At 38.9% G+C, this 26,146-nt stretch overlaps 5 protein-coding genes across 8 annotated transcripts; 2 read left to right on the forward strand and 3 right to left on the reverse strand.

Moving 5' to 3' along the window:
* The first annotated feature begins 110 nt into the window (after positions 1-110).
* Positions 111-11,150, forward strand: LOC110974409 (sterile alpha motif domain-containing protein 9-like). Its single transcript, XM_087146845.1, is given in 9 exon segments — positions 111-381; positions 640-817; positions 1,435-1,541; positions 1,673-1,685; positions 1,907-2,177; positions 2,602-2,991; positions 3,831-4,758; positions 4,760-8,456; positions 8,806-11,150. Coding segments are annotated over 9 exon segments (5,940 nt in total). The 5' UTR covers positions 111-145; the 3' UTR covers positions 8,926-11,150.
* On the reverse strand, positions 10,207-13,149 carry LOC110974414 (calcineurin subunit B-like). Its single transcript, XM_022226025.2, has 5 exons — positions 13,015-13,149; positions 12,350-12,410; positions 11,796-12,038; positions 11,485-11,669; positions 10,207-11,107 (listed from the first exon to the last, which is right to left on the reverse strand). Exons 1-5 carry the CDS (start codon positions 13,015-13,017, stop codon positions 11,048-11,050), a joined length of 552 nt encoding a protein of 183 aa, XP_022081717.1. The 5' UTR covers positions 13,018-13,149; the 3' UTR covers positions 10,207-11,047.
* On the forward strand, positions 13,135-18,870 carry apex1 (apurinic/apyrimidinic endodeoxyribonuclease 1). 2 transcript variants are annotated; one of them, XM_022226019.2, is made up of 12 exons: positions 13,135-13,271; positions 13,595-13,823; positions 14,079-14,123; positions 14,311-14,349; positions 14,536-14,624; positions 14,786-14,843; positions 15,060-15,261; positions 15,430-15,501; positions 16,654-16,684; positions 16,905-17,017; positions 17,111-17,294; positions 17,580-18,870. In XM_022226019.2, the coding sequence occupies exons 2-12, from the start codon at positions 13,809-13,811 to the stop codon at positions 17,695-17,697; spliced, it is 966 nt and encodes a 321-aa protein (XP_022081711.2). In that variant the 5' UTR covers positions 13,135-13,271; positions 13,595-13,808; the 3' UTR covers positions 17,698-18,870. The 2 variants fall into 2 exon arrangements, with proteins under 2 accessions (XP_022081711.2, XP_022081710.2); XM_022226018.2 differs by lacking the exon at positions 13,135-13,271 and having other exon boundaries at positions 13,418-13,823.
* On the reverse strand, positions 18,050-20,736 carry LOC110974412 (tetraspanin-14-like). The gene is made up of 6 exons (XM_022226023.2): positions 20,384-20,736; positions 19,941-20,126; positions 19,399-19,569; positions 19,140-19,295; positions 18,895-19,011; positions 18,050-18,682 (listed from the first exon to the last, which is right to left on the reverse strand). The coding sequence occupies exons 1-6, from the start codon at positions 20,453-20,455 to the stop codon at positions 18,581-18,583; spliced, it is 804 nt and encodes a 267-aa protein (XP_022081715.2). The 5' UTR covers positions 20,456-20,736; the 3' UTR covers positions 18,050-18,580.
* Positions 20,737-20,891: 155 nt separating this feature from the next.
* Positions 20,892-26,127, reverse strand: dhdds (dehydrodolichyl diphosphate synthase subunit). 3 transcript variants are annotated; one of them, XM_022226021.2, is made up of 9 exons: positions 25,993-26,127; positions 24,841-25,072; positions 23,913-24,055; positions 23,609-23,725; positions 23,380-23,481; positions 22,904-23,018; positions 22,603-22,710; positions 22,057-22,362; positions 20,892-21,518 (listed from the first exon to the last, which is right to left on the reverse strand). In XM_022226021.2, the coding sequence occupies exons 2-8, from the start codon at positions 25,048-25,050 to the stop codon at positions 22,087-22,089; spliced, it is 1,071 nt and encodes a 356-aa protein (XP_022081713.1). In that variant the 5' UTR covers positions 25,051-25,072; positions 25,993-26,127; the 3' UTR covers positions 20,892-21,518; positions 22,057-22,086. The 3 variants fall into 3 exon arrangements, with proteins under 3 accessions (XP_022081713.1, XP_022081712.1, XP_022081714.1); XM_022226020.2 differs by having other exon boundaries at positions 20,892-22,362; XM_022226022.2 differs by having other exon boundaries at positions 20,892-22,362; positions 25,866-25,998.
* Positions 26,128-26,146: the final 19 nt, after the last annotated feature.

Below are 26,146 nucleotides of genomic sequence, written 5' to 3' on the forward strand. Positions count from 1 at the left end.
CTTTGTCAACCGTTTGACAAAAAAGAGGATACCATTGCACCATACTTTTGTAAGGCAGACTTTTGAGTATCTACTACAGCTGCCCCCCAAAAATCTACAATCAGAGTTGTGTTATCTTCTTTATCCCTTTAGAATTCGTCACACAATGGCTCTGAAGACATATGCAGATTGGGAGGATGCGGTGAGAGTCGCCCGGGTCACCTATGACCACTCGCAGGCCAAGGTGGTCACCAGAACGAAAACGGTCCGGAAGTCCAAGAAACTAGCTTTTCTTTCCATACTTTGGACTAAACATCCCTGTGAAGATGTTTCACCAGAGGCTAACGTTTCAACATCGACTCTTGTCCAGAAGGCACAAAAAGCAGAAACGTCTCAACGCAGGTGCGTAATACATGCTAAGCAATTAAATTTACTTTAATATAGATTGATTATTAGGGAAAGATGCAAATTCAATTTTTATATTATCACTAGCATAATATTGTGGGCTCTTAAATTGTAGGTCTGAATTCGAATCCCTTACGCACAAGTTTGACTTTTTTCTGAAAGCTCTAGAAACACGTGCGCATGCTGTGAATATAAAATGTTTTGAGAAAGGACAAAGAATAATTTTAATTGATTTTAATGAAAACATTTTCCTAGTTCCAACCAGAGCACCAAAGCATGTAAAATCCAGATCTTCATCTCTACTCCTGTAACGTCAACTATTTGTATGCAACTGAGTGCGTCAACCTCAGTCGCGGATCTGAAGAGATTGCTACAAGAGAGACTTGGTGTCGATTCTGAGAAGCAACATTTATTCACCAGACAAGGTTTGGAGGTGAATGAGAAATAGATAATGTGGGTTGATAAAGAAAACAGACATACACTAAGGTTTACAATGAATAGTTCCCAGTGCTCTGTCTTTGCATTCGAACATTCTGTTGTTTTAATGTCGTTCTCTCAATTAGTACCATACAAACCGCACTCCTCAAAGAATGTTTTCTGATCAAAATAATCGATTTAGTTTGTAACGAAGGGCTGAAAAGTATTTCGGGTGTTTTTTCGAAGGTCCCAGACAATATTGCCCGACAGACCTTAATTTACAGGGAAGCCATTTTTTATCGTATTTAAAATCACACAAAGCATTAAATTGGGGTGGTGCAAGACCATTTTAGGTTTCATGCCTTACTTTCACTTGAATGGCGCAGGTTTTAACAATTCAATTTTTGTTAGTGGGAGTTCCAGACAATTTTGAGGACGGTTCTTTTTTCCCTTGGAATGGGGGCCTAAAATACAGTAGGCTGAAAACTGGATGATAGAGTTTAAAAGGGTACCATATAAGATATAGGTGTATGTCATTCGGTATGACAACATAAACTGTTCTTTACGTTTATTCTGTAAAAGACAGACCAAAATTTATTTGTTTTCATAAGTTTCTACAATGTTGTTATACAGCTCAGTGATGTCCTGTCCATAGCTGATCATAGTATCAAGAATGATGCCACCATAGAAATGCGTCTCTCGCCCGGATTAATGGGTGGAAAAAGACGTAAAAAAATCAGGTAACATTTTACCAAATTCGTGTTTAAAAGGCCTATTTGTTGATTAAAAGAGGAAGTAATAATACATGTAGATACAAGAACTTGACACATCAACGAATTGTTGCGTGAAGCATGCAGTATTTTTGTCCAAGTTTTTGGCTAAGTGTGACACACGGATTGATATTTTCTATTTTAAATGACCGTTATTTTTAATGCATGGAGCATAAACTGGGAACAGACTGAACAAGATACAGACACAGGGCACGCTATATTCATGAAATAAGAATGTAGAAAAAAAAATTTTCTATGCGAGAGAAAGTGGTTTCATATACACGGCAGTTTATTTTCCAGATTTACTCGAAAATTGGTGCACTGTTTGGGGATAGCTAGATGCCTATGAGTGCAGACCAAATACTCCTTTCTTTTCTTCACTCTTTCTTTCTTCCACAGCAAAACGACAGGAACCTGAACGAAACCTAACACCACAGGACGTCCCAGCGGCTGAAGAGAGCTCACCAGAATCCCCGATATCCTCTCCATCGGGTGCACTCGGCGCTGATCAACGAAGGCTTGAGCAAGGAAACATTCAAATCCGACAGCAGACTGCAAATAACGCCATCATAATCAGCAATGCAAATGCTTCATCATTTTACTTCGGTATGTACTGTAGAACTACTTTTAGAACTATTGACAGTTTACACATTTTGTATACTCTGAACTGAAAAAATGGGTAAATTGTTGTCGAACATGACTGATATTTACCCAGTAGTGGTTAGAATGTGTCGATAATTTTCAGTTAAATGCTGCAAGAAATTTTTACCAATTCGAAAAACAACCCTATAAAACCCCTTTGGTAAATTACTTCTGACAGCGTATCCACTTCAATTTCATCTTGACTGAGCTATCATGATCTTGATTGATGTCATGTTTGTTTTGATTCTGGCATGGCAATTTCTGTTATCACATCCTGCATGTCCCCACAGATACGGGCATTTGTACTGTACACTCTCCGGAGCTCTTATGTGCAGGTTGAACGTCATCTCGTTCGATCTAAATTAACAAATTTAATTTAATATTACAGAAAAGATGTCAACAAAAGTCGACGTACTGACAAACGGAAAAGCTGACGAAGGGGGCAACGAAAACGTTTATCAAATGATAAAACGTGAAGTATTACAACATGGCAAGACCCATATGTTGACGCTGTTGACAAACGTTTTTCGTGAATGTGATTCAGAGCTGATGAAAGTAAACCTTGGGTCTGTGGAATTTATCTTGCACGTCAAAAGTCAGGAAGGTCTAGAGAAGCTATGGAACATGTACACCACTGGTGAGCTAGCCAACAGGCTCACTGAAATTCTCATTACTGATGAACTTACAACGGAAGACAAGAGCAACATGGCCATCAAGGTGACAATGCACGAGAGTGACTACAGGGATGGATGCAGATTCTTTAAAGAATCGCAAAAAGGTAAAATGCAAAACTAATTAGAAAATAATGGTGGTAATTATGTTTGTTTGACCGTATCTCCTAGTTCGGCACTGGCCTTATGTAAGTTCATTTGTGGTAAAAGCACTTGACGTCAGGAACTTGAGTAATACCAGCCTCGTCCCGTTTGCAGCACGTACGTTTCTAACAGGTTGGTGGAGACCAAAGAGATCGTAATAATAAAGTTTATGATCCCTGCGGGTGGAGACAAAAATGGCGCAGCGGGAACAAGGTTACTTCAGAGCGTGTGAAATAGAGCATAGCCACTCCATAGATACCCAAGTACACGTTGGATTTCGGACCAACACAGGTCTTTGATAATTCAACAGTCACAATAATTTCTTTTCTGTGTATTTCCAACAAAATTCAAACATTTTATGAGACCCCACTTTTGAATTTGATCTTTTTGCGATAATGGTTGGTCAGAATTTTATACAAAGGGTGTCTATACTAATATCAATAAATTCCCGCAGGCCAGGTTTCAGCACCACAACAATAACTACAATAACAACAACAACAACAAACCGAAGAACAAAGAAATCCAAAGAAATGACGAGTACTTTGCCCTCCAAGAGCGTTTCGGAAAAGTGTACTTTTGCCACCAGAAAATATCCTGGCAACGCTCATGAGTGGGGCCAACATCATTTTCTTGTCACTTCGAACGACGTTTTAAGGGCTTGAATAATTTATTTATCTTTAAAGAGACCGAACCAGATACCAATGTAAATCCATTCTGTCGACCAATAAAATTCTGCGTAATTTTAAGAAAAACGAGACGAAAAAATGAGAAGTGTGATCTTTATGTTTTTGTCTTACCACAGGTCCTGCCGACCAACAAGAATTGCCTGTAAATATGTCAGATTGGACTGAGGAGCATGTGAAACGATGGCTTCTTGGTATTGGCGTAAAAGGTTCTGTTGCAGACAAGCTGTGTGAGGGAGGCGTAGACGGAAATATTTTGAAAATATACGACAAACAGAATTTGATCGAAGACTTTGATTTAAAACCAGGGGTCATAAGACTAATCATTTATTGCAGAGATAAGTTGTTAGACTCGATCCCTTCGTCAAATGGGGTGGCTTCGACAGCTGCAACCCACGATATCTGTAAACAGGTACCAGATGCTGGTGAAGAGTCGGCGATACGTAACACTGGAGAGACATCCCAACCTGTGGTTCGTGCTAAGACATCAAAGTCTCGACCGAAAGAAGAGTCAGTCAGGAAGAAGAAAACGGCGAAGACTGAACCAACTATTCAATATCAAATGTCTGTTGCACTGGCAGATGAAGAGGAGAGACGCACACGATATGAGGAAGAAAGAAGAAACCAAGAAATCACTGAGACAGATATAATTGTTCCACGTGAAGACAGAATTACACCGAGTCGATACACATTGTCCACTAAAGAAGGGGACTCTGAAAGTGACTTTGATGCAAGATTGCCTACATATTCTCCACAGCCAAAGGAAAGCCTCCCATTTGGCAAGGCAGTAACAACCCACATATCCCCAGGTACTCCCACAAATGAGGCGCCATCATTCACAAAAAGTGAGGAGAGTCCAAAAATCCCTACCGCTGCAGAATCTCATCCATCCTCGCAACTCAGCCAACAGCCAGCAATTCCAACATCTTTGCAAACAGAACATGAAACACCCTCTGACTTGACGGAATCTATCGGTCAATTATCACAAAATGCACAGAATTACGAGGCCATACTTCGTATGTTACTCACGGGTGATGGGTCTGGAGAACTCATATTATCCTATTCTGGTTGCCAATAAAGCGCCATCTCTTCCGTCTGAGTGTTCTAAAATTGGCAATATTCGGCAACAATTTGGATTCATCAAGTCCATCAAATGGACAACTGTCTTGGACTTCGATTCACAGTCTCTCTCGCATGGACTATGTAAGATCTACCACGATGACAGAATGGTCACTTTGCAAGAACCAAACTTGTTTAAAAATGTTGAGTCAGAGGAAGAACTACGTAACAGCATCGGATTTCCAGAAAAGACACTTTGGTTTTTTGCCAACGGTCGAGAGGACAACCCAACCATTGAGAGCCCTCCAATGGATTTACGGGAGTGGAACAAAGAACGCAGTCGAGATGTAGAAGCATCAATCTCCTTTTTCTCTAAGCCTTCGGTTATACCAAAAGGACGTGCTGCTATTGTGTTCTTGCTACTGTCTGATCAGGATCTTGGAATAGTCTGTGACATTTTCAGAAAAATGTCTTCATCTTTCCAAGGCCTACAAAATATCACATGTATAGCTGAAGATTTGGGTGTTTACTCAACGTTTGTAGAGATTATGGAAAGGTGGTTCAACAAAGTTGAAATCGATGCGAGGAGTGTGGTGGGATTGGAATGGCAAGATATCAACCGCATTATGATGCGAATGAGTGGTGTGAGCAAGGTCGAGGCTTACGAACTCCCATCGCGCATGCCAGAAAAGTGTTTCCTGTCTGAGAAACAAAAAAACGAATGGAATGACATAACAGTTCTTTGTAACAATGAGTGCAAAAACACCGATATGAACGAATCTAATCCGGGCTTCAAACAGTTTGCTGAAAAGAAGGAGCTGAACTTTTACCGCGGTGCCAAAGTGGACTGGTGGAATTTTGCCATGGGTGAGAGAGAAATGGAGCTTCGCAAAGGTTGCGGCCACGTGCTGAAGCGAAAGGGATTCGGAGACGTGCTAAAAAAGGTCCGCAAACCGCTTGACAGTTCAAATACTGAGGACAGTTTAATTGTTTCGGTGACACTCCTTCATCAACCAGGTGCCGGGGGTAGCACGTTAGCACGCCATGTATTGTGGGAGCTCCGCCAAGACTTCCGTTGCTTTGTCGTGAACAAGGTTACCAACAACACTGCAAAACAGATTATGGAGGTCAGGCGGCATGGTTATGAAAAAGGCTGCAATCAGAAAATCCCTGCTGTATGTGTACTTGTGGATGACCTCGATGACGTCGAGCTCCTAGACTTGATTGATGAGTTGAAGGAGGGTTCGAGTGATATCCAGCTTAGTGGTGGAGCTGTCTGTGTCCTCCTGCACTGTAAGCGTTGTGCAGAGCCAGAAAAGTTAATAGACGCTGAAAAGAAAGAGCTCTACATCGCGTTGACTCAAAAGCTTGACGCCAGGGAAAAGGATTGGCTAAAGCGAAAATACCTCGAATTGCAACTGAAAGAGAAAGAGTTACAATCTACCGAATATAAACCCGAACATCTCCTCGCATTTATGGTGATGATGAAAGAATTTGACAAGGACTATATAAGGCACGTTGTGTCGGAGATTCTTGGTGGTATCTCTGATAACGAATTCAAGCTGATAAAGCTTTGTGCATTTCTAAATTCCTACAGACCAGAGGCCGTCATTCCTGTATCTTGTTGCGACTCACTGATGGCTAGTGAGATAGTGAGTAGCAGAAAACGCGTACATTCGAGACCTTGGGAGAGTTTAGTATCTTCTTCGTTCAAGATCATGGTGGTCTTAGAAAACAACGAATTGAGGATTTTCCATGAAAGCATAGCAAAAGAAGCTTTAGAGCAAATCAAGGTGAAAACAAACCAGTCCCTTGCAGAGGTCGCAAGGGAGTTTTTGAATTGTGAACTGTTCAAATCGTGGTCCTATTCCAAGCAAACCCTCGTGAAAGCAACTCATGACCTCCTGGTCCGAAGGAAAAAGACACGATACGGTGATGACACCGAGACGGATTATGCGGTTATCATACAAGATGTTCTCGAGAAACATGGACCTCAAGACGCCATTGAAATCCTCAAAATAGGATTTGAGAAGCTTAAGGATGCGTTTGTCGCACAACAACTTGCAAGACTTTGTCTCAAAGAGAGCAGCATTGAGATGGCTCATGGCTATGCTGATGAAGCAGTGAAGCTTGAGCCCCAAAACTGCTACTTTTGGGATACTAAGGGCAGAATTTATAAAACAGAGATGTTTGACGTAGTGTCGAAGCGTATGGAAGAACAGCAAGTCGTTGATGATACAGAATGCAAGAAGTTACTTTCCCTTGCATACCATGCCATGGACGCTTTCCACAAATCATATGATGTTTCGAAAGAAGGAAGGGAAATCGAATACACAGGTTTATATGAAGAAGTTCATGTTGCCTTCAGATTACTGGAGGTCATTTACACGTGTGTAGAGCCCTTCAGAACAAAAAGAGGACATCAATATTTGCAAGAGTACCTTCTGCAGTTAATCCGCCCCTCAGATCCAAGCTATCCCAAACTAAGTGACTACTGCCATAGCCGTATCATGACTCTGAAAAACCGAGTGGACTCAGTACTGAATTTACTTGAGGACACATCGACATTTTGCAAGGAAGACCCTATTGTGAATATGCGACAGAAACTTGATGAGATGAAATATTACTTAAAAGATTACTTCGGAATATATGAAAGGTACTATGGGGAACCTACACCGATACCGGAAAACCGGTATCGAGATCCCAAAAGTCTTGTCGAATTTCGACGTAGACAAGTCAAGCAAGCCAATTGTGGCAGCTTTCGTGACATCTTTGACCTTGCTCGAAATAAGGGATTGCAGAAGCTCAAAGAATCTTGCAAACTGCTGTTAGAGAACTCAGATCAGTACAACTTTTTCGACTTGAAGTGTCTTGTTTGCATACACTTGGCGCTCTCCTCAGCTGGGGAGCAATTATTGCCAGCTGATGAGGTGTATCAGCAGTTTGTTCGGCCGTTGAATGCCAAAGATCATCGTAAAACAGACTGCTGGCCACCATTCTTCATGATGATGTTTCTGTGGCCAATACCAGATGTTACCTCTGAGAGACGAGACAGAAGCGAATTGTCCTATTATATTGAGGAACTGAGACATAGATTTTCAGGTGGTGAGAATTTCAGTGGACGTTTGGCACGGGAAAAGCGGCCCCTACGATTTCAGACAAAAGCGCGAACACACTTCTTCTTGGGACAAGGTACAGATCTGCAAGTATTTGCCCATATAAACGAGCTCCACGCTACTCCGGGTAAAATCGACAGAGCAGACAGCGACGGCGAATTTTGGTCATCTGATCTTGTAAGAGGTCGGTTAGCTCGCTTGGAAGGAACTTTACTGAATCCTACATCCCTGGTGCACCTTTCAAAGAAGGGGAAAATCAACATCAAATTGGCAGCACCGTATAAACGTCAAGTGCCAAGCCAAGAGACCGTCACGTTCTATCTAGGATTCACTTGGGATGGCCCAGTTGCGTATGATATTAAGATCAAGGGGACAAACTCTCGTGAGGATGCAGCTCCACGATTTCACCAGGCTTATCCGAGTTTGAACGTTCCCTCCGAAAAATCCAAGACCTCACTGTCTCATGAGCTATCCGAGATTGACAAGCTTCGGGAGGAATGTCAAACGTTGCGTGACAAACTACAGAAGGCGCAAGCTTCTCCCAGAAATATGAAAGTGAAAACAAAAGAGGTAAATATTTTATTACAATAATAACAATAATAGTACGGGATTTCTGTAGCGCCATTCCATCTAGATCATGGCGCTAACGGTAACAACGACCAATGATAAAAGGACAGCTAAATTTAGATAGCAAATAAATATGTTTCAGTTTTATTCAAGATCAAGATTCACATCTCGACCTCCCTTCCAACCATCGAACATTGGTTGATTCGAATTGGAGTACATCAGTGAGTACCAGCCAGCCCAGATGTCAAAATGGACAGGTTCTTTACATGTGTGCAAGTATTCGATAAGTACAGTGATTACGTACAGATTTTATTACGTCATACCGGGCAACATGTTTACTTGTCTTTTGCAGGGAGATGTTCAGAAATCCAAGAGAGATACAATTCGGTTGTACCAACGCCAATTGGATGCTAAAAACGATGAACTTCGCCGTGCTCTGATGAAAGACACGTCTTCAGCGGAGGACTTCTAACAATGTACCAACGTACCTTTACCTACCATCTTATGTGGACTGGTTAATAGTGCACCAGCTGTCCTGGATAACAGGCGGAAGTTGAAGTATTTAGCTTTAAAATACATTCTCGTCACAACGTTTTCAAAGAATTGGCACTGTCAGTAGCAAATCCAACAGACACATTTGCTTCCAGGAAGTGTGTTGGATGTGGGTGTTAAATTGTGACCACTTTCAATGCAAAACTTTGCTTTCAGACTCGGACTGAGTCTTTGGTGAAACAGCACGATTTTGTTAATTAACTCTGTACTTTAGTGGAGATATTTTTGTTTTAGTTTTGTTTTTTATCAATGCATATAGGAAAGATTTCTGGAAATGTTAACTTTTTAATTTTCCATCTCCTTTGTAGCAATAAAAGGGAAAAGCTTCAACATTTTGGTTTTATGCTAATGAAATTTCCACATTTAATTTCATGAGCTAAAGTGTGATGATCATCCAAGGCAGAGCAGAAGTGTCTCCATATAGCTCTGTGTACAAACATATATTAACACTTCTCCACATTTTCTTTGAGTAAGTTCAATTTCTATTTGTTTATTGTTGAGTAGCTTGTTTGGACCATATTAATGGCCAATATTTCTTGAAAACGTTGTCGTGGGCAATTGCAAATGGCACATTCATTTCTTAAGCTCTTTTGACACGAAGTACCTTGCAAATTGCGTGACAAAATAAAAAATAACACCCTCTAAAATGTTTTTTTTTTTGCTGGGAGGATTTTCTAAGAGTGTAAAAACCACCACCTTTGTCAATCTTAATATAATGAAGTATTTCGATTTTGTTTGTACTGTAACACACAGCAAGGTGTGTGAAAACAACTTGAGCTGCAACTCTACTACAGGTTTCCTTTAAGCCCCAACAGTAAAAGTAAAATTTGAGAAAAGGACGGTCAGGGTTCCACCGTGCCGCCCGTTCCGTCAAATTTAAATGCACTGTGCTGTTGGCTATATAGATCCCAAGTGTGAGGAAAAATCTACTCGCAATCGTTGTAGAAGAATCAGACATATAAAGTAGCTTAAACTGACAGATATTGTGGGTAATTGAATCCAAATGGCTTAAGGTGTTCCTTCTTTAGATGCACCATGCAAATCAACCATTATTACGAAAACTGTATCATGAAAACTCATTTTTAATCTTGGGTGTGTTGCAAAGCCATGCACCCAAAGAACACGTCTAAGTGGCACAGAAAAAAATCGGTTACTTTTTTTATTTAAATTTATATGAATAGATTTAGATTTCATTTCCCAATTTAATTTCTGAGGTATTTTAACTAATTTCTCAGTTTTATTGGATTTCTTTTTCCGTTGACAAATACATGTATAAAAATTTCAGCCTGTTAGAATACCTTATTCATATGTGTAGTTCTCAGTCTAAATGCATTTTAAAGTTGGCAACACTGACATTCAATACCAGTCTTGCTGAGCAACGATATACTTTCTGTGCGGCATATCCACAGCAGGTGTAATTTCTTAAAGGAACACATTTTTAGGGTTCTAATCTCGAAGTTTTTCCACTACTTTCCATTCTGCATATTACTCAGTTTATTTGTAAGAATTTGAAGAAATTTACTACACTTGCAGTTACATGTTTAAGCAGTTTTAATTACCGCATTGTGCTTTCAGTTTGCTCACTACTCCCGGTCCATTTCACTTACATTCATCAACGAGTTTTAGTTTGTTAATGGGTACTTGCATAGCACTGGATACCTGTAAAACCACAAACATGTCAGCTGCGTGTTATTTTATACAATTTATTATGAAATATTTTGATTGCTACCAGTTTAACATTTTTACAACATTAAAGACGTTTCAACCGTTTTATGTGTTTCTCTTGAAAAACTGCTTTGAATGTTACCATTAACATTATGTCTGAAACACTCTGAAAACTTAATGTACCTTGCAAGGCCTCTTCGTAGCTGAAAAATGAACCTAAACTTTTAATCCTCAGTGAAAACAATAATAACCATAATTTGATCCAGCTGACAACACTAATATATGTTAATCTGGTTAATAATTTGGTCAGTGTGAATTTTTCTGTTGACTTTATTGCACTGAACTACTCAAAGCAAAAATGTTTTAATTTTCGAACATCATATTGCTAACTGAAGGTCCACTGTCATTTTCTCCTTGATTTCTTCTGTCGATATCAGCTGTAAAAAATAAAAGCAGAGAAAAGCTGTGTGAGTAAAATGAGTTGATTTGGTCTGGGAGTCTATTTAACATACTCATTTGTGATTTTTTGGTACGTATTTTTTCTTTCTTTGATTAAATCTCACAAACAGGGTGTCAAGATATGCCCTTGATCTAAATTGTATCCATTAATAGTAATATCTCTTTATGAAGTGACTAATGTCTATGTGAAATTCGAACCTCTGACCCTCTCCAACAGTGGCATTGTCGGGGGGAGGGGGATACGGGGTGTACTTATTTCCACCTAGGGGTACAACCTAGCATACAATGTATGTATCCTATTGAAATCTAGGGAGGGTCTAATGGAGAAAGGTAAAGATGCCATCCAACAAAATACCTTTTGGAACTCTTCAAATGACACACGATGCTCCTGTTTTATTTCTGGTCTCTCAAGGATGCGGACCACCAAATCAATAATGTAATCATCATCTACAGCAGGGTTCAAGATACACTTGTAGAAGCGAAATAGCTCATCAAATCCAAGGCTGCAATCATGACTACAGTCCAGACAATCAAAGAGTGCTGAAAAAGTTGGCATAAACATGACAAAACACTCTAGGTTATTTAAATAGTTGGTCTGTGGTTGAAGAGTTTGTAGACAGAGGGAATTGTCAAGGGGGGTGAGAAATCAATATATGAACAGCTTACCCTTGCTTTTTTCTTCTACTGATGCACGTGAGCTCAAGAAGGAGAATATCTGAAGGAAGGGTTCTGCCTTGAGGTTCATAGCTGGCCTTTCTAAGTACGCATATGCAAGTCTTTCAAAGAAAGGACATCCACAGAGCTCTGCAATATCTGAGAGATCCTCCATTGGTATTCCATCTTGACCATTTGGTGACCTATCATACTGTGCGTAGTATGACAACACTTTCTCAATCTCTTTCGATTTAACTAGAAAATAAGAACATTGAAAATCAATCAAAAATTTACATTACAATCAAGTGAAATTTGAAGTTGAACATGTAAACTTTACCTCGAACACAAAACAGGCTCTATAACTCAGTCTTCTGAACAAATTTATTTCTTGTTGACCTCTGTTGGAGATACCATGAATATAAGACAATGACACACTCAATTCAATTAAACTCAGTTAACATTTATTTCGATAGTGCAAATGTAACAATCAGGTTATATGAATGTGTACAAATTAATCAAGGATATAAAAGAATACAAATAAAAACAATAATAACAAACATACTTACAATGTGTTCTCTTTTCTAGTTCAGCAATTTTTTCTGGAGGAAGTATGGAGTCAGCATTCCCCTGAAAGAGTTATAATGACGACGGCTCATAGGAAAGAGTTCCCGGGAAGAGTTCCACATACAAACATCACTATTCTTGTATAACATGTATAAAAGAACCCCCATTTTTTGTCATGTGTGTCTGTGGCATCACTGAGTCTTGATTCTTCTCTCTGATTTGTCAGTTGGTGGCTATTCCATAAGCCTTACTCGGAGCAAACGCTGCCCCTTTTTCCTTCCCACGACACCTTTCTACCATTGTGCTAAATCACCCGTGCAGTATTTGCGCTAAGGCTTGCACACTTGAAACTCAATGGGTATAGTAGGGGAAAATCTGAATTCCGCTCGGCCATCAAATATGCCCCAAATTTCACTGTTTATGCACTGTAAATATCTTCCTTACGATACCGAAAACGTTTCAGAATAAGGAAGACATGCAAATCCCTATATCAAAAACGAATGGAGGACTGTCCAGCCGCGCCGCAAGTGCAATAAATGGAACAACCTCCGACCGCGAGAATCACATGACCAAGCCAAGGTGAATCCAAAAGTTGAAACGTTGGCCTACGTCTCCCTTCTTAGTATTATAGTGATAGGGTCCCCAAATATACAATCCTCAAGCTTACCATACTTGCAATCCTCAAGAATTATTGAATAGGAGACCTAATTATGAACCGAACATGCTGAAGGACTACCTTTATTTACAAAATCCAGGCAACATGAATGCGGCCATTTAAAATATAGCGCCCTCAGGCGATATCGCTTAACTGTCACGTACTCGGCCGATTGCCTCATTTACAATTCGCCCGTGGACAGTGGGTTTTTTTTTTACGTGTCAATTAAACCTCTGCGGCCCGTGTAGGCTACTTGTGGACGTGTACATGTATGTGTGTGGGCATAATGGGCGAAGTGTCAAATGGGTGAAGTGACAATGCATCTTTAGGTTTTACTAGAGCAAGTATAGTCTGGTTACATCAGCCAACCGTAAAAAAACGTGTTCAATCACCATATGGAGTCTAGAAATCTTTTACTGTTATGAGTGTTAATCTTTTCCCCACTGGACCATCCAAATAATGATTATTTTCGTGGTACTAATATCATCTGGCAGGAACAATGCTTTTACTATGCCATGATTTTTGTTAGGCGCATGTCACGGTTGCTTGTTTGCAACAAAGAAATTGACCTCCTGCAGTCATCTTTTCTTAGATGGAGAAAAACAAACGACAGAGGTCGCTGTAACTCACATGTTGGACAACGGAAACAACTGTCGTGGAGCAAGTTACAACTCGTTAGTGTGAAAACTTCAACTTGGCTGGAAAACCGTCAGTTTAAAACCGAAAGCATTCGTCAAGGTTCCGCAGACTCTAGTAAACGTCACGGGACGGGACTGTGTGGAAAGCAAATTAAGTCTAAGAACACAATGCCGAAAAGAAAGGTTAGCTATGCTAGGTAGTGTGTTTCAATTTCATGATGCTCGTGCAATTTTAAGTGAAGAGGCCTAGGCCTACCCATTTCCAGTTTTGCAAACTTAGATGTTTCATATTTCCACGGTTAGATGGTAGAGTGAGTAGCAGATGGAATTGAATATACTATCTGACAGTTTAACACAACGGAGTCCGTATTTAAGCCTGGAAAACCTCAGAAGACAAGATGATTCAGAACATCTGTTGTGTTTGTTTCCCCCATACAGAGTGACACCAAATCTGAACAATCTGCAAAGAAAGCAGAACCAAAGGTTTGTCAATTTCCCCTCTATTGTTTGGTATTGCAGGTCTGTTCAGTTTGATTTATAAATGTGCACATGCACTTGTTTTTTAAACATTTTGACAAATTGAAAGGCAGTCGTCATTTTCGTATAATTTCTCTTCTCCTGTTTTTCTTTTAAGGTTTCTTTGTCTTTATTCTTATTTGATTTTTTGCAGGCAGAAACCACAGATGAAAAACCAACAAAGAAACAGAAGGTTGGTTGAAAGTGCAAACAGCAAAATAAATACTTGTAAAATTCAATAAATTTTGAGAAGATGAACTACACCTCTCTTGAACTGCAATTTTTTAGTGCACCCATCCATCTAATGTCTGAGCTCGAAGGTAACTGGGTGTATGAATTGAGGTTTTGTGTTCGCACAATGTCTGTTTCCAATTTATAGGTTGACAAGAATGGTGCCAATGAAGCTGCTATTGCTGCTTTGAATGTTCCTGAAACCTACACAACAGACAAAAAATCAGTGGAGGAAAAGTAAGACCTTTTCTTTTTTTTGCAAGTTTTTATTGTATAGAACCTTTTTATTTTGGGACTCTTTGTCTTTCATTATGACTCATTTCACACCGAGTCATCATCTGTCTTCCGTCAATATGTGTTTATTTTTCTTCCTTTCCTTTGATATTCTTTAAAATCAGTGAGGCCAATTTGAAGATTGCATCCTGGAACATTGCTGGCTTACAAGCATGGATTAAGGTACTTTGTATGATTTTTCTTACAATCTTGTCAAGTTTATAAAAAACAAAGAGATTCATTGCCAGCCATCTCAAAAATTCAGAGAGCAAATCCAGCAGAGTTAACTCAAGAACATGTTTACAAACCATAATCTCATATTTGAATGACCAATTAACGAGAGGGAGAAAAAGAGATGTTCTATTTTTGTGTGTGATATTTTTCTTTTGTCACTTGCAGAAAGATGGCATGTCATACATCAAGAAAGAGGATCCAGACATCTTTTTTGTCATGGAAACTAAGGTTGACAGTGAATCTGTGCCTTCAAGTGCCAAGGTAGAAGGTTATCATACATATTGGCTTGGCGCTACATCCAAGAAGGGTTATTCTGGAACAGGGCTGTACACGAAGAAGGAGCCTATCAGTGTTAAGTATGGAATAGGTAAGAAGATAAAAAGCGAGTGGTCTAATTGTATACGTTCTCTGTTAATGTTAGTTTGTCAACATTTATTAAAATCAGATTCCTGGATGTCTATTTAAGTGTTCTTTGTTTGCACCACTTGCCCTAGTTAGTTAATTATTGTCAGCTTTGGACCATTTTTCCTTTCAGGTGTGGAGAAACACGATGAAGAGGGCCGAGTAATCACAGCAGAGTACGATGATTTCTATTTTGTTGGCGCTTGTAAGTTTTTTCATTAAATCAACCAGTTCAAAATTACTGTCATTTATTGGAACTGTTCAGTCTTGGGAGACTTTGCTAATTTCTTGAGAATAGCAACAGTTTAAAATACAGACTATCGGCATTATTGCCATTTATAAGTGGTGATAATGATGATTTCCTTGCTTGATAAGTGGTGATAATGATGATTTCCGTGCTTGATAAGTGGTGATAATGATGATGGCTTGTTCCTTGCTTGATAAGTGGTGATAATGGTGATTGCTTGTTCTTTGCTTGATAAGTGGTGATAATGATGATGGCTTGTTCCTTGCTTGATCAGTGGTAATTATGATGATGGCTTGTTCCTTGCTTGATAAGTGGTGATAATGATGATGGCTTGTTCCTTGCTTGATAAGTGGTGATAATGGTGATTGCTTGTTCTTTGCTTGATAAGTGGTGATAATGATGATGGTTTGTTCCTTGCTTGATAAGTGGTAATAATGATGATGGCTTGTTCCTTGCTTGATAAGTGGTGATAATGGTGATTGCTTGTTCTTTGCATGATAAGTGGTGATAATGATGATGGCTTGTTCCTTGCTTGATAAGTGGTAATAATAATGATGGCTTGTTCCTTGCTTGATAAGTGGTGATAATGATGATGGCTTGTTCCTTGCTTGATAAGTGGTGATAATGATGATGGTTTGTTCCTTGCTTGATAAGTGGTAATAATGATGATGGCTTGTTCCTTGCTTGATAAGTGGTGATAATGGTGATTGCTTGTTCTTTGCATGATAAGTGGTGATAATGATGATGGCTTGTTCCTTGCTTGATAAGTGGTAATAATGATGATGGCTTGTTCCTTGCTTGATAAGTGGTGATAATGATGATGGCTTGTTCCTTGCTTGATAAGTGGTGATAATGATGATGGCTTGTTCCTTGCTTGATAAGTGGTGATAATGATGATGGCTTGTTCCTTGCTTGATAAGTGGTGATAATGATGATGGCTTGTTCCTTGCTTGATAAGTGGTGATAATGGTGATGGCTTGTTCCTTGCTTGCAAGGATCAGGGAGGATGGGTCAGTTCAACTTCTGCAGGCACAAAGATTCCATGTTTAAAAGTAGAAATACGTAAATTACATTTGAAAAAATGTTTGACTGCTGCTTTTGTCATTTTAGACGTGCCAAACTCTGGACGTGGACTTACAAGGTATGATACTTCATTTATTGGTTTCTCTTTAATGTTTGACATTAGGAAGACAGAAGCAAGAAATGTAGCTTTTGTAATATAATAGTTTCCTTGGGATCATCTTTACCATTAGACTTGAGCACAGTTCATTCCTTCCAGAAAAAAAGAAGGATTTTTATAATCAGCAGTTGGGAGTGACACTTGTCTTCATTTGTGTCTGCGTGTACTTTTTTTCTGATAGGTTGGAATACCGGCAGGAATGGGATAAAGATTTCACCGAGTACTTGGCCAAATTGGATGAAACCAAACCAGTCATCTACTGCGGTGATCTGAATGTAGCTCATGAGGAGATTGGTAAGAACTGAAGTCACCTGTCACCTTGGTGAAATATCTGATATTATGTCACTCATGTACTCATAACCACATGTATTCCTGTGTGTATTCTAGATCTGAAAAATCCCAAAAATAACCACAACAAGACACCAGGATTTACCAATGAGGAGAGGGAAGGGTTCTCTGCTCTACTGAACAAAGGCTTTGTAGATAGCTTCAGGCATCTGTATCCTGACAGAGAATACGCTTACTCATTCTGGACGTACATGGGAAATTGCCGAGCTAAGAATGTTGGATGGTAAGAAACAAGCACCAATTTCCGATCAGTGTCTTAAATTATGTCAATCTGAAATTTCAATTTTTTTTAGAAATAGGAAGGAAGATCTTTGGCAGTATAAGATGGTGAGATTTAGCATTTACACGATGTAAATTCCAAATGAGGACCTGTGTTTCATTAGTGCAGCAGCAAAAATTTTCAGCATGTATGCAGAAAAAGTTAGTGTGCAATTTCTGACTCCTTGCTTTATGATTAGATGATGGCTAATCATAAGGGAATCTATCATTTGTTGTTTATTTGATACAGGCGCCTGGACTATTTTGTGATTTCAAAGCGACTGGTACCCAAGCTGTGTGACACTGGTATGCGGACGTGGATCAAGGGTAGTGATCACTGTCCGATTGTACTTCATATGGCCATGTAATAAGTTGACAGAGGACAGGTGACAAATCAACTTGTTACATGTACCAGCACTTTTTAGGGTGCCATTGATCAAACAAACAAGAAAACTTGACATGTTACACTTTAGGATACTAGACAAACTTGGGGATGTATCGTTTGTTTATATGGCACAAGATTGTGTCTGAGGCTGCATCTGAATCTCTTGTCTAGAGCTAGGTCTTGGTATTCAATCCATTGGAAATGCATGGAGACGCGCAGACAATAGACCTAGCCGTAGGTCTGGAAGCTCGTTTCGGACACGGCGTGAGTAGAGTCCGGAATATTATGTGTTTTGAAAATGAACCTTTGAAGAAAACTTTCCAACATTGTAGTATGCATTACTGGACAGATTGTTCCAAATGTTTTTTTATTTGATGAGTGAAATGGCATGGCTCGGTGGATTGTGCTACAAAACTGTTGAAAATAAAATGTAATGACACTCACGGGGGGCATTAATGAGCAACATATACATAATTTTATGATACCGTCTTAATACAAATTTGTAATGAAGTTTCGGGGTTTTTTTTGTACTAGATAACAATGTAGGTCAGTTTTAGATGTTAGTGCACCTGTACATGTCTATCCATCGAGGACATCAGGATTTCACGCCTGAAAACAATGGCAGTCAGTATTAAGGATCTGATGTTGCGCTAGCCATTGAAAAAGCCACTGACAAAGTTGTAGGTTTTAGCGCGGATTTAATCATTAAAAGTACTGTTTTCAACTGTTTTTTATCTTAACCAGAAATTGACAAAAAGTTGTTGCAAAAATATCCTTGGGTTTTGCCAAAAGGGGTGAATCTGAAGGCAGTCAAAGTCTCTTGGATGACGGATGTTCAGGGATACAGTGGGTTAGCAGTCAGTTTTTTACCGAGCAGGAAACTGTTGTGTTGTTTCTGCTTCTTTTGAGAACTGTTGAATAGTTTTCACGTCTCGTATCATCCAGTGAGACAGAAAGAAGGCAAATATCTGAAATAATACAAAAATGAAACTAGAGGATTTCATGATTTGATCTTTCTGGGTTTCGGAATCGTTCGTTTTTGTGTCATTTTCTCATTGTTTTTATATTCACATTCCTCTCCAAATATGAAAATTTCAATGTGCATGTCACTGGACTTTGGCTGGCCCGGGGTAATAAACTTGAGGCAACAATTGAACCATTTCTCTCTGTCTCTCCTTACCTGCAAAAATAAAGACGCGAATACCAGAAGTCCAAGGAGAAGAATATTATCCATCATCCACAGAACAAAGGAATCGATGCAGCCGTGGATGTAAATCGTTGAAAAGATCTCGTATTTCTGGATTCAGAAACAAGGGTCAACGTGAAAACGCTAATTAGGGAATATATGGATAACTAAGCAAACTGTCTACAATTTTTTGAGTGCTCGTCGCAGATACACTCGGGAGCTGATTTTGAATGGCTTACCGTTTTGGTTCTAACGTCCAAGCCGCACTGATAGTTCATGGCCATATTAATGCAACAGGAGAACGGGACACCACACGCCTCTCGTCCGGGTGAAGAGCAGTTAAAATACACGTTCATCTGCCAATCCGCGTAACTTGCTGCTCCGCAGCATCGAAACTGAAAAAAACGGAAGAGATTCAAAGTTTTGTCTGCCCTTCTTGAGGTAAAATAACGATTGTTATTTTACTTAAATACATTACAATTTATATGGGTAACTTGCCTCGGCCTGAATATAATCGACGGCATCTTGTAAGTCTGGGTCGTCACGGTAACGAACTACTGCTTTCTCAAAGAAACGGAGAGCAGAATCAACAACCGTTTCCTGCAGTAGCAATACGAGGATGCCTCCCACAAATTGCAGAATGATGAGAACAGCTAGTGAGGCACAGTGCTGTCAAGGTAAACATGGAATTACGGTGAACGAACAGCCTGAGGATTAAAGGGGGTTCTTAGATTGTGTCACGTCAAAACCTTTGTTGTTCAAACTTAATTTTAAAAAACTAGGTATGTAATTCATCGTTTCAAAATTTATATGTTGACCTTTTAGACAGTGAAAGTGTAAAAGCGTCGTCTTTTCTTACATGTTAAACAGGAAAGTGAAACACGCAGTGAGGAAGAGGCTATGCGGTGGAAGTTGCGTGTCTTTTAATCCTTCTGGTTTTCTTCGTCTTAAGGGTTTGCCATAAATGCGTATGTGCTCTGACTTTTAGTAACCTGCTTATTTTTCGTACCAGTGGAATTTTCAAACTTATTTGAACTCACGGCATACAGCAGACACAAATTCTGCCTCAGCGCGCCTACGCAACCAAAGCCCGAGACAAAAAAGAGAATACATCCACTAATGATGATGTACGTCGTAGGGTCTGTGTCTAACGTGGACAGGTCATCAAAACCGCCTTTAGTCACTTTAGCCCAGATGCCGACGACCATCAAAGTGCTTCCGGTTAACTATTGGAGAAGGAACAACATTTTGATGCGACTGAACAGCATTAAACAAAGAGTGTAGTCTTTTTTTAAATGTACTGAGATCATAATGTTATTCATCTATTTCAACAAAATTGTATTTCCTAGAGCCAAAATACCAATTTTTTAATGTGACAAATTTTCCATCAATGGATTGTTCACGTATCGTGTCCAATTTTGTTATTGGGAAAACCTTTCAAAAATGTCGGTTCTGCTAAAATCCAGAAAGTCCTCACACTTACCCAAACGAGGAAATTCAAAATGAACAGTAAATACTGTCTACAGATAACATCTCGCGTCTTACTTCCCTCCATTACCCGCAAGGCCAAAATATCCAGGTTTCAGACATCGGTGTCCCATGAACACATGTAGCAGTGAGTTCACAACAGCTTCTAAAATGCACTGTGCTTTACATGTAGACAAATTCCATCTATAGATTGCGTTATAATTGAGCAGAGGCCCACAGGCAACAAGACATTATCCTGGGGTCAGCAACTGTATACAAAACGCCTAGCTACAGGGGCACCTGTAATTATGACGATCAATATTACTCACGCGGCAGCAGAGAGTTATGAATTATTCATGAACTACTGGAATACGGAGTGGGCACATTCTTGAATCAATAGTGGTCGTGGTTGGAAAGTGAAGACAACACGCCGCTAGCTCAAAACACAGGACGTAGGCGCATTATCAAATTTCAGATTTTTATGTTAGGACAAGTTCACAGTAACACGCATGACGTCTCAGATACCAACTTTCTCTACAATCACTTTTATTTACATTTGTCAATGTTATTAAAATGTAAACACGATCATTTTCAAATGAAAATGTAGGTCTGACTAAAATAAAAAAGAACTTTCTAATCCTGAAAGTTATGACTTTTTAGTGTTATATGAATTCCTCTCTTTTGTACAATATGTTAAATAAACAAATAGGCCAGATTTTTAACAAATAGACTTCAAAGATACCTGTTATCAACATTACCATAAGCTGCTGCAAATTTAAAGCATTTTAGAGCAAGAAATTTCACTGCTGAAATTAACGACAGAATAATCAAAACATTCTGCATTTCATTAAGTTATCAGGGCATAATATGTACAGTATGTTTCAAACATTAACATGTTTTAACATGTACTGTTGTGTGTTTGGTTTTTGTACAAAATTACACTTTATGCTTGTATTAAAGGTATTCTAAGGGTGAAGAGTTGGTCTTATTTTTTCATATTACACTAAACACTTCCAATTTTAACTTTGGGTACATATACGTTTTATCCACTGCAAAGGGGAACAAACCTGAAGCACCGGACCAACAGCATCTGAAATTCATCTGAGATTTCTTTTTCCCGAAAGGATCAGAAGCTGGCATTTACCTTTCCCCTGAGAAACAAACCATGAATAGAAACGTCAGGAATGAAATGTTCGTTCGTTCGTTCGTTGGGGTGTTTGTTGGTTTGTTTGTTCGTTGTGGTTTTGTTTTTCTTGGTGATTTGATAACGTTGTGTTTGTTCATTTCCTGTTTTTCTGTCTGCTGTCCTTTTTGTTGGTTTTTTCGGTCTTTTTGTAGCAGCAGCAGGAGAGCAACTCGATAGTAATTAAGTTTGCTTTTTTGCAATCCTGCAGGGGTGTTACAAGTGTTTTGTGTTTGAGTGGATATGGTGTTGTCGCTTGTGCTGTTGTTTGTAAGTTTGTCTGTTACTGTATTTTGTGTGGTTTTGGGGGTTTTTTGGTGTAGATTCTTAACTAGATATATATTTTTGAGCGTATATTTTGTATCTCTTACATTTGTAAATTGTTTGTGTTTTAATCCTGCAAACTAAATAAGTGAAATGAAATGTAGGCTTTTATGCTGTAATCAGAGATGACAGGATCCTTACACATGGTTCAATATGCAACAAAAATGAGCCTACAATCTTACCTAAAATTAACATCTGCGCCTACTTAGCTTTCAACATGTTGGTACAAGTTTAGTTACAGGCCTTTCTCTATCAGAAGCTTCTGGAAGAAGACAATTTATATTTTCTGCCCTCTTTCTTTCCAGATGAGCCAGGAATTTGGTTATCCTGGCTTGTCTTTCTTGAGTGTACTGTTTGAGTTTTTCCTGCATGTTTGTTGATGTTTCCTGATTCTGCTCTCGTCTTGTTTCCAGCTCCCGCACTGCACAGGTCAGATCACACCTTTGCTGTCTCTCAGCCTGATCTTGTTTATTTGCTTCTCTTGCTGCCTAAAAGGTCAAAGGTCATCAGAGGGGACAGTAGCTACTCTGGAGATTTATGCAATTACATGTACTGTATTTGACAGGTGATGTTAGACATTATACATTCTGCATACTAAGAACATGTACTACCAGAAAAAACTGATTTGGATTAGGGAGGGGCTGTACATGGTTGCAATAATTATAAAACAATTTATTCAATATTATATGTGCATAATCAATGCTAATAATAAAGATGATTTCACTCACTGTAACTGAGGCATGATTTCTTTGATAATGAAGAACTGCTGAGTAGAAATGCCAAATGGTGAACTCTGGCCACAGTACATCAACAAATGACAGGACAGAATAGTTGCTCTGTGTCAAAATCGAGAAAAAAGTAACCAAAGTGTTGCTATATCTTCAAATGATTCACACGTCACTCGACAGTACTCCTGCCCTGTTTTGTCCACCCAAGTTGAGTTACATAACTATAAAGCTAAAAACTGATGGCATATATTAAGAACGTTTGTAAGAAACAATGAAGTTCACCATAATCAACTTTGCTTACCTGCCACAAGAGGAAATCACTGAGTCTGACTTCTCCTGAGGTCCTGACAAGTAGGTCTGGGTCAGGAGAGTGACTAGTGTAAAGACATCTCTCTAAAAGCTCTTCTGAAATGTCACTGACATGGAATGAAAGATGACATTGAAGACTCTGGATTCAAATTTGACATCAAGTCAAAGTTGACTCTAAGGTACGCAAGAGTCTATTAGACGCTGATGGGTCATGTGATTATAATGACTCAAGAAGGCTGAGTGAGATTCAGGTTTGCATTACTGAATGAAGGCAGTTCCTGTAACAAAGCTAAATTAAAATCATTCAAAGAACAGTTCTAGTTGTAAAACACATAACATCAAAATGTAGAACCTGTGAATATTTCAGTCAGCCCAAACAGTTTGATCTAGCCACAAATTTGCTCATTACTCCAAAATATTTGAGGTTTTTGAGATTTAAGAGCCTTTTCCAATTTCATAGGATCTTACCTTGGTCTCAGAAATCCTTCTTCCACTCCAACCGCCATTTCCTTCATTGCATTGGTTATTTCATTTCTTGATGTATAAGCTAAACACACATTTAATATGGCACTGTGGAAAATACAACAGAATTAAATAAGATAATCTAAACCTCCCATTTTCATTTGTTTTGAATTATTTAGTTTGCTGTACAAAGGTTTCAGTAACAACTCAAATCATTTAAGCACAACAAACCTACTTTGTGTTATTGCGTGAGAAGTACATAGCCTCTGCCACTGCCTCTTGCACATCTTTAGGTAGTAAATGAAGTTCTCCCAAGACTCGTATACAAACTCCATGTTTCATCAGTTGCTCTCTGGGTGAAGTGAACGAAAACACATCCAAGAGCAAGCAATGTAAATAACAACGCCTAAAATCTTAGACGTTATTAACACCAGACAGGTGTAAAAGCCGACACAAATCAATAATTTAGCAGTGATTTTTAAAAATAAATAAGTGTAAAGCATTCCAGCCTAACATTTCAAAAAATTAAAATCTCTAACTTTTCTTGAAGTAACCGTGCAAATTTCTGTCTTGCTAGTTCCATCAACCCATTCACTTCCTCCCTTGATCGTTTGAAATTCTCAGTACTGAAGGCATACACAGTAACCTCCTTAATATCCAAGTCCAGACACCACTGCAGCATCTGATGAAAATCAAAAAGGACGACAAATTTTTATGCACATTCAAAAGATGAGCTTCCCTTGCAAAGTCGTAGCTAAATAATGACAATAAAACAATGGATTTATGGCTAGGGACAGAATGGGCTCTATTCACATCAGCCATCTTGAATCGTAGTGATGTTAAATTTCATTTTGGGAACCAAAGAGAGAAAATAACGGCTATGAAATAATATTTTGAAACACATGTAGTTTAAAGCCAGTTTACATTTAGAGTAAGTTAAAAATATGTGATATATTACATCTACATATTTTTTAAGCAACATTTAAAAAACAGAAAGTGAGGCTTGGAACGCAAATTAAACTGGCACAACCCTTTATAATATTACATTAAATATGACAGATCTGGAGAACAAGATCAAAGATGGCTTCCAAGTGAATAAGGTTTGTTTAGTTCATTCCAACTAAAACCATAAGTTTACTGTAGATTTATTGTAGTTTGTACTTTTCACTGAGTTTAATGTTCACTTCTTTGCGGCCTTCAACAAAAACATCAAAACTTCCAATGACATGTGTAATTTTGGTTATGAGAGTCAAAGAATTAATTTTGGTTAAATTTTAGGATGGACGCCATGTTGTACTTACAGTGGCAGAATCAATTATTTTGAATTAGAATGACAAACCTGTTGAGGGTTTTAATAATGCATAAAATAATTATGTTAATCCTCCAATTTAAAGTTTACATGTACATAAGTTTCAAGAAAGTCCGAATACTTATTCTCTTAACACTAATCTTCACTGTCTACATTACCTCAGCCATTTTATCAAAACCTCTCCTATGTCCTTCAGCCTTCTCAACTGATGCCTTCTTGGCAAATCGTCTGTTGCCATCCATGATGAAAGCAATGTGTTTTGGAACTGGCCCTGTCTTCAACACCCTTGTGCAGAAACTCTGAAGCCATGTTTTCTGAACTCGGTATTTCTCCTCTGGAAACCATTCTGAATCAACTGTTGTTGTCATGGTTTCTGCTTTTGAGTAAGCACTGAGAAAAACCAAATGACAAAACAGATACCAATGAATACAGTAAATGGTACCTGCATGCACACCCAAATGTATGTACAAAAGAAATGATCTTATCAAACAAAAAGTGATAAAATGTCCAAGAGTCAAATTTAGCAATTTATCGAAGCATTTCTTTACAAATCACTTGAAAATTTTCAGCCGTCTCTTGGGTTTGTGCAGAGCCTAAGGTGTCAAATGGAACTCTTTCCTGCTACGGTCTCACCATCATCATCAAACCACGTAGGAATAAGTTTATTTAAGAACACAACTTCCATATGATCCAGTTCATTTTCACAATCATTGTTTCCGGGATTGGAATGTCAAACCCACAAATCAAATCAAACTTTTAAAAACTGCTTCAAACAAAGCATGGAAGAGTTCCATATACAGACACCACACCATAGTGACCTATCTGCTGTCAAAAAGCAAAAACATGTCCAGAAAAGTACAATTTATAAAAGGAAAGAAACAAGTCGTTTTCTCAGAATTTTCCGACCAGTCTCACAAAGGGTTTGTGCACAAGAAGTCCAGCGGCGTCCGTATATGGAACTCTTTTCTAAAGCATACAGTCCCTGAAGGATTCAAAACTGGTACTGGGAAATTTTGAAAAAAGAAACAAATTCCCTTGAGCTGTTTCGGACATGTCGGAGAGCAGAACGTAGGCCTCGGCCATGTCGGCCTAGGCCCAGTACTATGGCAGTAGTACTACACATGTCGATACGCGATGACTGCGTCGTCGCGTACCATGCGAAACTAGGTTGGACAGCTCATACCTGCATACTACAACCGTTACCTCCAACCTTTTTATCTATCAAGCTTGTAATCTATGCTGAGCTGGATTCCACATCTTTTATCGAAAATGAATATAATTTCACACGCGAAAAACACTAAAAATTTTACCTGTTCCCAACTCAACATTCCAGCCACCAGCTGCACAAGTATGATGCAACTATATTTTACATCCCCGACTGTTTCGTGTATCCTTGTACTTAATCATAAAACAGTTTCATTTCTACGAAGGGAACGAACATGTTGATGTCAAAGGTCAATTCGG

The sequence above is a fragment of the Acanthaster planci genome, linkage group LG15 (genome assembly GCF_054643075.1).
Source record: "Acanthaster planci isolate LZ-2023a linkage group LG15, COTS_SCS, whole genome shotgun sequence".
Lineage (NCBI taxonomy): Eukaryota > Metazoa > Echinodermata > Asteroidea > Valvatida > Acanthasteridae > Acanthaster > Acanthaster planci.